Raw genomic sequence first — 11,857 nt, 5'->3', positions numbered from 1 at the left:
CCGCCCCGACACCGCCCCCGGCCCGGCCCGGCCCGGCCCGGCCCGGCCCGCAGCCGCCCTGAGGGGGGAGGAGCTTCCCCTTGGCGCCCCGCGGGGTATTTCCAAGTCCCCCTAAGGGGAACGAGGTGTCCCCACAGCCCCTCTTCGCCCTGCGGGCACTGAGGTGTCCCCACAGCCCCCGCCCCCTTCCCCTTTCAGTCGCATCTTCGAAGGTTAAAAATGTGCTGTCACTCCAGCAGGACGAAATAGGTCTGTAATTTCCTCAGAGAAATTAATAGTTCTCAAATTGAGGTTGTCTTTGGGGTGTTTTGTGGGTTTTCAGCATTTTTATAGGTCAGCAAACTGCCGAAGCAGAGTGCAGCCAAGGCTTTAGCTCATTCTGATGGAAGTTCGTGCAATAGCAGAAACCCAGATAACGTTGCTTTGATAGAAGCACAAATTCAGGCATCGTTTTTAGGGCAGCTGTAACTAGAACTATTTTTTCCATAGAGTTAAAACAAAAAGATGAAAAGAAATATTTTTTTTTCTTTTCTACAGAAAGTGTAAATATTTTGTGGAGTTCTCTCTCAACTTCCAGGAACAATTCTCAGTTTATTTTTCCTTTTGGTCACGGTGCAGTTCCTTTAAGTCCAGTTCAAAATAACAACATAAGCATCCCTCCCTCTCCTAGAAAATTCTGTTTTCACATAAGTACTTCTTATAATAAATCTGTGTTGTTATGTGCACATCCCTTGCAGTCAGTGTGGCTTAATAATTCAAAGATGATTCATGAGAATTTCATTTTCAGACAGTAATTTTTTAGTGCAGTACTCTGAACCTTCCCAATAAACATTCCAAGAAATTTTAAGAGAAGCGAGTCATTCATTATTCATATATGCAACTAAAAAAAAATAAATCTATGTTTTCAAAGCCTGATAATCACTTCAGACGAGAGAGCTGTGTAGTCCTGTTCTGCCTTCCTTGTGAGCAAAGAGAAAGCAACATGGAAATCTTTGCATACCTTGCATACAATTTATAAATGTCTCTTTATTGACCAGAAATATGCTCTGGATGCTTAGATGGTTGGACAGGCCTGTAATTGAGTCAATTAGGTTTCTGTAAATCCAGAAACCCAACTAGTGATGGCCAGTCCCAAATTTTCAATGCCTCTTAAGAAGACTGAATTTTAAACAAAAGAAATACAAAAAGAATTAAGCGGTCTAACTTGTGCAGTGTCTCACCTAACCTCTCCTGTTCGGGATTGTTTCAACCCTACCACACCCCAAGTGCGGCTCTCTGTGAACATTATACAAACAAGACGAGGTTTGGAGGAAGAGGTAATACCCTTTATTAGACCAATTAGGATGGCTGGCAAAATTAGACACGGTTTCAAGTACATAAAATGTCCTTCTTCAGTTAAAATAGAATAGTCTTTCTCCTATTCTTCAAACAGAAAATGAAAATCAAGGTTAAATACAAGTTGGAATCAATTGCTCAAAGTTGAATTAGATATGTATCACACCATTTTTGCAGTTCATTTTTTCCTGCAGACTAGAAGGGATGTTAACAGGCAGCAACAGAAGGATGGCAAGCGCACTATGTCCTTGGGGAAAAAGAGGCAGTTTATAGCCTGTAGGCTGCTGAAGGACTATTAAACGAGGAGAGCAAAGGGAAAAATCTGTGCAGTATCACCAATATTGTTTGTGGGTGTTGATACCCAGTACATGATCCTACAGACCTTGCCATGCCCAGGTCTCAGGCTATCAAACCCGTGTCTTTTACTGCTTTATAAATGTGACTATCTGAATGGAAACCAGCAGCCAGTGAATAAAGTTAAGTACATTCAAGTACATTCACAAGATGGTAGAGTCCATCTTGCAAAGATGACTGTTTCAAGGGCTGAAGGTTTGCTCAAGAAACGTGTTGCTACAAGCAGATGTTTCACAACCTTTGCTTTAGGGAATTTGTGCGTTGTCCTGCATGGCCCATGCTGCCTTGGACTGTGTGTTGAAAGGTCTGCATAAAGGCAGCGTAAGCAAAGGTGTTAAATACCTTCATCTTTATAGTTCCTAGGAACACTGGTATAAATATGCACCTGTTTATCCTTTCCTAATGCTTTTTTTTTTTCCCCTCTTGCTCTTGCAGTCTTTCTGAACTGTACATTTCCCCATCATCAGGAATTCTCAACTGTAAGAGAAAAGTGGAGCTGCCGTGGTGTCCCATCCACGTTTACACTTGTGACCACGCTATGAGGCTGGAGATGCATGGCAGAGCACGCAGCTGTAAGTCGTGCCAGCTCCATGCTGCACCTGATGGCACTGGGACGGAGCAGCCTCCCTGCAGCGCTCGCCTGTGCTGAGGGGAAGGAGAAGCGCAGCAGCACCGCAAAGACCAAGCAAGTTTCACTGTTGCCACCTCATCAGTTTTTGTGCCAGGCAGGTCTCAAGACAGAATAGGAAAAGACCGCTGCTGTTGGTTTGCTTAGCCAATGTGACCGCAGTGACGCCTGCAATAGAGTATACAAGTAGCATGCTTTGTGGTATTATTTATTTAGGAACTGTGAGTAACTACAGCCGTAGGGTTCTCATCTTTGCAATTCTGATGGTTTAACAAACAGGGAAAACATTAGCATATTTTTATTAAGGTACAAAATACACCCCATTGTTGCCTAAAACATTTAAAAACGTGAGAAAAGCTCTGTATGCTCTAAATCAGATTAAAACCTTTCTGTATAAGGAATTGTGGCAATACTGTGTTTAGTATAACAAGAGTTCTTTATCAATTGAAAAGGAAAAGACATGCTGGCAATCTGAACTTAGCAACAAAGAGTAAAGCAGTTAAAAACCATTGTGTCATCCACATTAGTTGAGCTTTGAATGTAGAAGAGCAAATCATATGAAACATACACAACTAGGTAATATCAAACAACCTAAGGTTGATATTGTACACATCTGTAATAAAGTACACTGACTACTTAATTGTGAGGATTTAAGGTATTTTTTTTTAAAGAGGTAACCTTTGAAATGCAAATGGTTGCACTTTACACACAAAGTGGAAAAGAAAAAGATTCACTTTTGGAATGATACATAGATATAAGACACTTTCTGGATTATGCATATCACCTTTCAGCCGCTGATATTACCTCTGAGCAACAGCAACAAAAAAAAAATTAAAAAGTGCCAATACTGTGAAAGGAAAGCAAAGTTATTAAGTCTTGAGTGCATTAACAATTTCTGAGAAAAAAAAAAAAAACGCAGGGTTTGGGATTTTTTTGTTTCATTTTTTTCTGCATTTTAAAAAAAGGCAACAGCCTTACTGGTGCAGGTTCAAGACGAAAACAAGACAGTCAAGCTCATAAGGTACAAATAAGGTTCTATATAGGTTAAGATTCTTTGGAAACTGCTAAGTATAAAGGAGTTTTTAATCCAGACTACTGTCTTCTTTTGGCTACTCCAAAAATCTATGGGAGTTTCCAGCTTACCATCAGTTGAGATCTGTTTTGCAATTGCCAAACAAATGCAAGTGAATTTTTAACTAACCTGTGCTTCCATTCACTCGTATGCACATCGAAGCCACTGATTGTGCAATAACATACGTCTCACAGCAGCATATATATGAATCATAAAATCAATATTAAACTGAGCAGAACAACAGAAAATATTCTCTCTTTGCAGTCTTTCAGTCTGTTTCTTAAATCGGCAGCCGTAACTGCGCTGAGGTGACAGGTTCTATAAGGGAAAGTTGATAAGATTAGAACTGCACCAACAGCACACCGACAAAGGGCAGTATATGTGTCTGAAGTTAGGACAATGAAATTACATTTAAAACAAATGCAGAATGAATCATACCAGCATAGAAATTGCAATGCTGGCTATATCAGACCTTCCCTTATAGAAGCTACTGCTCTGGGAGCAGCGTGTTTCTTTGGACTGGAGAGATTCACTGCATGTCTGGCAAATGATTCCTTGTAAAGTAAACCTTAGGGAGCCAACTTAGCTGCAGTTTTGGCTGAGGAAAGTGATGTTATAGAGCAATGAGCTCAGTTACCATATTCTTTTCTTTAAGAAGCTCAGAATATAATTGTAACTTGTTTTCCATACGTTCTAATTTTAAAATAGACTGGGCAACTTACTTGATGACTTGCTTAAAGTAAATCCAATCATGCTAGCAACTTAGATTGCCTGCTGATTTCAATTAATGCCCATACATAAAGCAAACAGGTATCAACTGATCATGCTGAAAAAACAACCCCCCAAAGACCTATGTATCACACAAGGTGCTTTTGATAACTTGGTTTTCTGAGCCTTATAAGGAGAGTCTTTAAATATATTTTTATCAATTTTTTTTTCTTTGAGCCTTGTTTCATTCTTCCTCCTCCTCTTCATCTTCTTCTCCTTCTCCTTCTCCTTCCCCTTCTTTTCCCATTGTTTCCACAAGGAGTTCTGCGGTGCATGTTGCTTCCCCAAGGCTGTTAACAGCTTTGCAGGTGTATTTGGCATCATCGTCCCCACATACTTCAGAAATAGTCAAAGAACAGTTCCCATCCTCATCATAATCTATCTGAAAGTGACGGGACTCCTTGACAGGCTGATCGTCTTTGAACCACATTACCTCAGGGTCAGGATAGCCTGCAATAGTGGAGAGAGACCAGCGATTGCAATAAACAAGTATTAACTCATCTGTAATTACTTGAGGCTCCAATTTCACATCTGTGTGTGGATATGCCAATATGCTGATACACAGATACTTCACTGAATTCAGTGTAAAATAAATGCAAATGATCTGAGGCTTTTTTTTTTATTTTTTTGAAAGTTAGCTCTGAGGTACTATTTAGATACCACTTTCCATCACTTTTTCAATGTCCGCAGGCAGCTGTTTGTACATAGAAAGGGACTCTTAATAGCGTGTGTGAGGCTTACCTTATGGTGTAGCTTTTGTGGGACCTGCAGTTCCCAACACTGAGATTTAGAGTGTAAAGAGGATGGTGTTTTGGGCTACAACTACAATTCAGAATACTTCTCAGGTTGCTTTGTTGCAGCTGTTCTGAATTTTCCTCCTCCTAATGTGTTCCTTACAAACCAGCCTGTCCTGTGAGGTGACCATGGAACTCGCGTTTCTCATTTGTCTTTGTTAGGATAAACAAGGGAGTCTAAGAAAAGCATTTTAATTATGCAGCTCGGAGGGAGTTTCCGAGCCTTGTGTGAAGCAAATGGCTCTGCTGTACTCGAAGCACCCGGAGCAGGGCTGTACAGTACATGCTGAAGAACAATCCCTTATACAGTACTCTTGGCTGGTGTAGCAAAGCGAAGGCTTGTCTCAGCCAAGTCCTGGACTGTGACGAGAGGGTGACTTCCCGCTGAACAGAAATAAAGTGCAGGAATCCCTAATGCACAACGACCGTTACAGAGATGCACTGGAAAGTCTAGAACATCAGCAGTTCCAAACATCCACCCATTTTATTCCATGCAGTACGTAGGCACATACCCCTCACGCTGAGCATCCATCAGCACCAATAATCCATCCTCACATCTCCGCTGTGAGGTAGGAAACACAGGCAGTGAAAGAGATTAGGAGCACAGAAACAAGCAGAAGGTCAGTGAAGCAGGTTCTGAAACTAATTTTAAAATTAGAAATTATCTAATCTTTAACGCATGCAGTATGGTACCACCCCTATCCATTTTGTTTTAACAGCACTTCTCTTCCTAATCTCCAGTTTTTGTCAAGAGCTGTAACATAGAAACTTCAATCTCATTGCAATAGAAATGCTAGCAGTCAGCCTTCAGGCTATTAGGCTGACCAAGCAAAGCTCCTTAGGAGTCTTCTCATAAACTTGTTCTATCTGCATATTCCAGTCTGAATTTTCTTTCTTGAACTTGCAAGTTAAAACAACAACAACAACAACAAACACATGCTGTTTTCTAGCTGTGACTTTGGTAACGAGCACAATTATATTATTACTTCTTCTGCAAATACATTTAGGGACTTCGTTGCCTTTAACACAATGCATGCATAGCTTAAAGTCATCTTAATGTCACCTGAAACTTGTCTTTCATTTCAGACAATGACTCCCTACTTTTTCTTAGTTTCTGGTTATCAGTCTCTAAGAGTAACTCTTGCAACTTACGGCACTACATTGCATCTTTTTCTTAAATTTTTTTTTAATTGTTTTCACCCTCAAAAATCATCCTACTGCTCCAACTTGGTATTGTAAATTAGTGACTCACATGTAGACTCTTGGAGGCTTCTGCTCTATGGCAAGCACAGAACAAGCCCATGCTGCTCCCTGTAAGTTCTGTTACTACAACACATCCATGCTGTGACACGCAGATATTGGTAAACCAAAATGACACCAACACAACAATAACACAGGGAAAAAAGAGCTAAACTACAGCACAATGCAGAAAGCTGGCAGGGAAAAAGAAAGAAAGAAAGAAAGAAAGAAATAAATATGCTAATTGAATGTACCTTCAATTTTGCAGTCAAATCTAGCAGCACTTCCTTCCACAACCTCTATGTCGAGGATTGTTTTAGTAAAATATGGCTTTACATGGGGCTTTTCCTCAGCCACTTCTTCAAGGAAAGCATCTGGAGGAGAGTGAAAAGGTAGTTAGTTATTTTACAGGGGATGTTCTCAAAAGATGCATTGCATTTTTTATGGTAATGAAAGCATCTTTTATTTCATTTCACTTAATTCTTCAAGGCTGATGGGACAGTCAGGACATTAATTGCTTAGTTCTGTGCCAGTCTTTCACAACTGAACAACTATTCAGACCATAAATAGAATGAAATCAACATGCAGGCCACCATGCTATGAATAATGTGTGTGTGTTTTTTTTTTTTCCTTGAATTTGCTTGTATGCAAATCCAGACTTCTGCTCATCAGAGGGGTAAAGTACTTCAACTTGGATCAGCCCCCCCGCAATCTGTGCGAGTATGGCAGGATGACTGGCTTGATTTCCAGAAGTGTCAAGCATCTGCACCTCTGATCGATATACACCACAAATCCACATTTCAAGTGGGGATTTAGGGGAATAATGTAGGCACGTTATTTGTATTTTTACTTGTTTATTTATTTATTTATTTTTATTTTTTGAAATTCTCCTGTCTGAGAGGCATGGTTAAGCCCCAGTACAGCTCTTCGTTACAGCAAGTGTTAATACTTTACTGCTTGCTCGCTTGCATGAGAAGCTAATACATCACTGCAATCTTTATATAAACACACATTCCCAAACTGATACAAAGTGCAGCTGACAAATCTGCCTTAATTCCTTGCCTTTAAAAAGAGAACAATTTACTGCCAGTACTTACACTGGGGCATTTTGAGTAGCAGAATACAAGAACAATGACTTTTTGATAGATATATATATTTAAAAAAAAAAAGAAAAAGGTAACAACAGAAAGAAAGAGAGCAGAAATAACCTACTCGATGATTGGTCTCTAGCATTTTGCTGAAAGTTTTAGTACGATTCATGGAGAGGTAAAAAGGTGGTGCAGCAAGGTTCTTACCTTCGTTCTCTAGTTTGTCTGCATTTATCGGGCTGGTAGGCGAGCTCCCAGAGGCCTTCCTCCCACTCATACCAGAAATCATTGCCATGGATGACAGTCTTCCTATTGCTCGGACAGCATGGCCTGTTTTCTAAGACATAACACAAAAGGCTTCTGATCAATCCAATCCAAAAAGCATGTGATTTTCTGTAACAATGGTGCTTCGGACAAATTAGCTGGGATCTCTGCAAACCGCACTGGAATTGTTGGACAAACTGCTTATATATAGCTCTGATGTTTTAGGAGAGACAGAGCAGGCTGGTCTGAATTACCAAATTTAGTTGCAGATATAAACTTCCCCTGATGAACTCATACCTAAATGAATGTCTCTGTTAGCTGAGGATAAGAAGCACTGTGCAAGAGGACAGCCAGCAAAAAAGCTATGTACTGTTTAACTGGAACTTAGTTCTGGAGGAGGACGGGTTTCTCGATAGCCTTATGGGCTGGACTGAGTTTCATCAAGAATGAACAAGCAGCTAATATGAAACGGATGAGAAAGTACCATCTGCATGATGGAAGCAGACCTCTGACAGGCTCGAGAATCAACCACCGGGATACTAAAATACACGCAAACTACATTGCCTCCAGTATGGACATGTGTATTTTTGTACAGCTTGCATGAGCTCCTAAGAAACACGTAAAATATAATGTAAGAGGAAATATAAGGTACATTTACATAAATTAGTATTTTGTAGGGTAATCAAAAAGCTGGATCCAGCATTTTATGTATCAGCTACTCCAGCTATCAGAATGGCACAGATGGACCTGCTACAACAGTTCCAGCATTAAGAAAAAAGAAGACATGGACACCAGATAGGTCAAATAAATTTGTTTAACCAGTCTGACTGAATCCTGAGCTTGGTGCCTCAACAGGACAGGAGCTACTGGTTTAGGAGAATGAAGCTATCTCAAAATGAAGGTATCTTTAGACAGGCCAGGTGGATAAGCTTTTACCACAGTGTTCAGATTTCTTAAGGGTAACATAAACTCCTGGCCCTCAGCAGCACAGAGCAGGCAGGGAGGAAAGGCAGTCGGACCCCCAGAAGCACAGGCAGATCTACTCCTGGGCTTGTGACTCCTGTGCCTTCCAGTAGCCTGACATGGTTTCACGTTTTACATGTGTGCAGCCATGCACCCTCCTCCTGCTCGCCCACAGGCACCAAACCTGCTCACTGCATTCACACACTGCCCACATTGGAGTTTCCCCTTGCAGCAGAAACCGCCTGGCACGACGTGTTTCTTGGAATCACAAACATTAGAAATACAGAGACTTATTAGGATAACAAGCCCACTTGTATATCCTCTTCATTACCTGCCATTTTCTTCTGGCCATATATTTCTTCATCCTATCTTTGGAAAGTTTTTTGGCTTCCATGTTTTTGGTGTCTTTTTGCAGCCATGGATGCTGAAGACATTGAGTACAATTTAAGCGACTCCTGTTTTTACATAAAAAGACTAGTCAGTGTTGCCATTAACGGTAGCTGCTTTAACATTATTTCTCTCTCTTTTTTCTCAGAGCTGATTTTTCTGTTTCCTAAATTTAGCAATGTAGATCACATGGCACTACTTTCCCAGCCATGCTCTCTTCCCAAACTCACTTTCTCAATTTCTGTAATTTTCTTTCCTTTTTTTTTTTTTTTGAGAGAGAGAGAGAGAAAGCTGTACATTTTTGTCTGTGAATAAAACATTGTAAAACAAAGCATGACAAGCCATATGTTTTAGGCATGGAACATATACAACAGAGCCTCGATGGCAATGATCCAGCTACCTCATGCCTGCCCTCTCCCAGATCTCCTTTCCTTCGCTTACGGAAACTTCCCCTTTCCCACCACTTAATACCCTCCTTCCCTGCAGCACTAAACATAAAATAAAAAATAAAAAAAGAAACATCCAATTCTCTGACCAAGCCACACCCATTCTCCATTTTGTGATACACACACAAGTAACCCTCTGTTCTCTATCTATCCGATTGCAAACTCATTGGAAGAATGTTTCCTCTCCTTGGTTTGTTCCTTTGTTTGTCTGCCGTACACAGGGTTTCCAACTCTGATGTTTTTTTTCTTTCTTGCCCAATTCCTAGATTTGTAGGAAAGCTGTGGTACTCAGAGGCACCGCATTCAAAAAGCAACACACGAGCTAAACCTAGCGAAACTGCAGCCCATTCAGATCAAGAGAGAGCATTTCATGCAGAATCTGCAGTTCTTACAGAGTGGTCACGCTACAGTAAAGGGACGAGGAGGCACACAAAGCCTCAGGCTGCGTCTTGCCTGAGGGAAAGCAAAAGCAGAACGTGCAGATGATTTAAAGTAAGCCCTCCATTGAGCCCCTGTGCTGTAAACTAAACGGGAGCTGCACACACAGACAGGCGGGCACGCGGAGCTCCTTATAAAGTATTGCCAGAGGTGCCTGCGGCGATGTGGAGATTCACAGCGGGGGAAACAAGAATGGCAAGTTCAGCTAAATGCAAACAGAGAGAGTGTATCAAGTCCAACGGCTTTACTTCATATCTTTCTTCAGTAGATTGCTGATAAAGTCCTTGGCATCATCAGAGATTTCATCAAAAGCCTCATCATCGAAGTCCCACGTTGCTGAGGTTACGTTGGCCAGGGTTTCGTTGTCGTTGTCTCCCATGAAAGGAGAAAGTCCACTGACCCTGGGGGCAGAACAGACAGACAGGCACAAAACAAACAGTGACATTTTGCAAATGGAGGAAATTAAAATCATGCATGACAGCTCCGATGTCCTGCAGAGCTCTGTCAGTAAAAGCTCCCTTCGCCGCGCCTTTCTTTTTAATAAAAATTTTGACTGCAAAGCTGAAAGGAAAACGTTTCTGCTTCTCTCTTCCCAAGATTTTTGAGGCATGAACTAGAACTAGGTGAAAGTGGAGCATACCAGCTTTTTAAGTGACTTGTGTAGTTCTGCATAAATAATACTGCAAATTTCACACCAAATTCAGTTGAATATCGTGTGTGTGTGTGTGTGTGTGTGTGTTTTCAGAGTGACCTTCCTACCCTTACCATCAAATCCAGGTTTCTGTGCATTTTATTTCATTTATTTCTGCAGAGAGAACCCAGGAAGAAAGATGCTGCATGAAATCAGGACGTTCAAGGGGCTATTTTGTAAACAAAACCACACACAGCCCTCTCCCGCCCGCAAATTATATTGCTAGATAAAAGAGTCCTACATCACTGCAGGCGCTAGATTTATGCAGATGCACCCAGAAGTATTTTGGTCTTTATGTTCTCAGTCAGTCATGATGATGCATGAAATGGAAATGATATTCTTTTATAATGTAAGTTGAGCTTCCAAGGCTTTTAACTCAATGTAACTGATAAATTGCAAGTGAAAGGCAATTACAGAACATCGTGGTGTCATTTTTGCGGAGTATCCCTCGTTTAGCATTGTTGTTTATTATACTGTACCTTTGTGCATTCAGATACTTCTGATATCTGTACATATCACCCTTTCAGTAAAAAATTTCAGGCGAAAGTTTGCTTTATGTCTTGGAACTGCAAGCTATACAGTTTTCCAGGTCTTCTCCCTGGCATGCAATTTACATAATAACCTATTCTTCACGAAATTTTACAGACTTTATTTCCTTTCTCTGTACAATCATGTAAACCACTCTCTTAAACAACCAGTTACATTTCAACAGTATTTGTTTTGTTTTGTTTTGTTTTTTCCCTTGGAAAAATAAATGGAACTTATTAGTGTTCCGAAAATATTATATGGAAAAATATTGTGAAGCCACTGAATATCAAGGAACAGATTGGTAAAAAAAGAGAATGGGATCAAATAAAGTGAGCTATTAGATTAATAAGATTAGTATAATCTCCAGTGAAGTTATTTTGCTACTATTTTGTTACTAATTACATTCAAAATCTCATTCAGAATTTGTTCTTACGGATTATACTTCTATAGGCAAAGCAGGAAGACACTCTTTGAAGTCTCAGGCAAAGCAGATACAAAATCTTTTACCATTTCTGGAAGCTGTGTGCAGTACTGTGGAGTGCAGAGTCGTACACGTATACTTCAGAAATTTGCTAGTAATAATACATGAGATGAAGATAAAAGGTTGTTTTTTTTTTCTCCGGCAGAAGAAGGTAAATCAAAATAGAAGGAATCTTGCTGTCTTGTTTTCCATTATATGGGGTGCATTCAAACACAACAGTGAAGCCTGCCTTAATAAATGTAGAAGGTGGCATAACCCATTTATGAACATATCGTAGGTATAAATTGCAGAAAGCTGAAAGATTAGCACACACAAAAAAATGCTCACAAAACCAGCCTACTTTCCTGTAACTGTTCTCTGTCTTTGACACTTACAGTTTGC

General features: G+C 40.4%; 1 protein-coding gene across 7 annotated transcripts in view; it reads right to left on the bottom strand.

Annotated features, from left to right (window-relative positions):
• Nucleotides 1-2,509: 2,509 nt before the first annotated feature.
• Nucleotides 2,510-11,857, bottom strand: part of MYLK (myosin light chain kinase) — a 211,858-nt gene continuing 202,510 nt past the window's right edge. For all 7 annotated transcript variants that reach the window (XM_080601101.1, XM_080601098.1, XM_080601099.1 and 4 more), the window contains 5 exons: nucleotides 10,025-10,177; nucleotides 8,837-8,960; nucleotides 7,486-7,615; nucleotides 6,445-6,564; nucleotides 2,510-4,607 (listed from right to left, as the gene is read on the bottom strand). In XM_080601101.1, the coding sequence (XP_080457227.1) occupies nucleotides 4,342-4,607; nucleotides 6,445-6,564; nucleotides 7,486-7,615; nucleotides 8,837-8,960; nucleotides 10,025-10,177 (793 nt within the window). In that variant the 3' untranslated portion in view covers nucleotides 2,510-4,341. The remainder of the gene's footprint in view (nucleotides 4,608-6,444; nucleotides 6,565-7,485; nucleotides 7,616-8,836; nucleotides 8,961-10,024; nucleotides 10,178-11,857) is intronic.

Source organism: Anser brachyrhynchus, assembly GCF_964034855.1.
Source record: "Anser brachyrhynchus genome assembly, chromosome: 7".
Lineage (NCBI taxonomy): Eukaryota > Metazoa > Chordata > Aves > Anseriformes > Anatidae > Anser > Anser brachyrhynchus.
The sequence above is the reverse complement of the archived record's forward strand: the minus strand, read 5'-3'. Positions and strand labels throughout refer to the sequence as shown.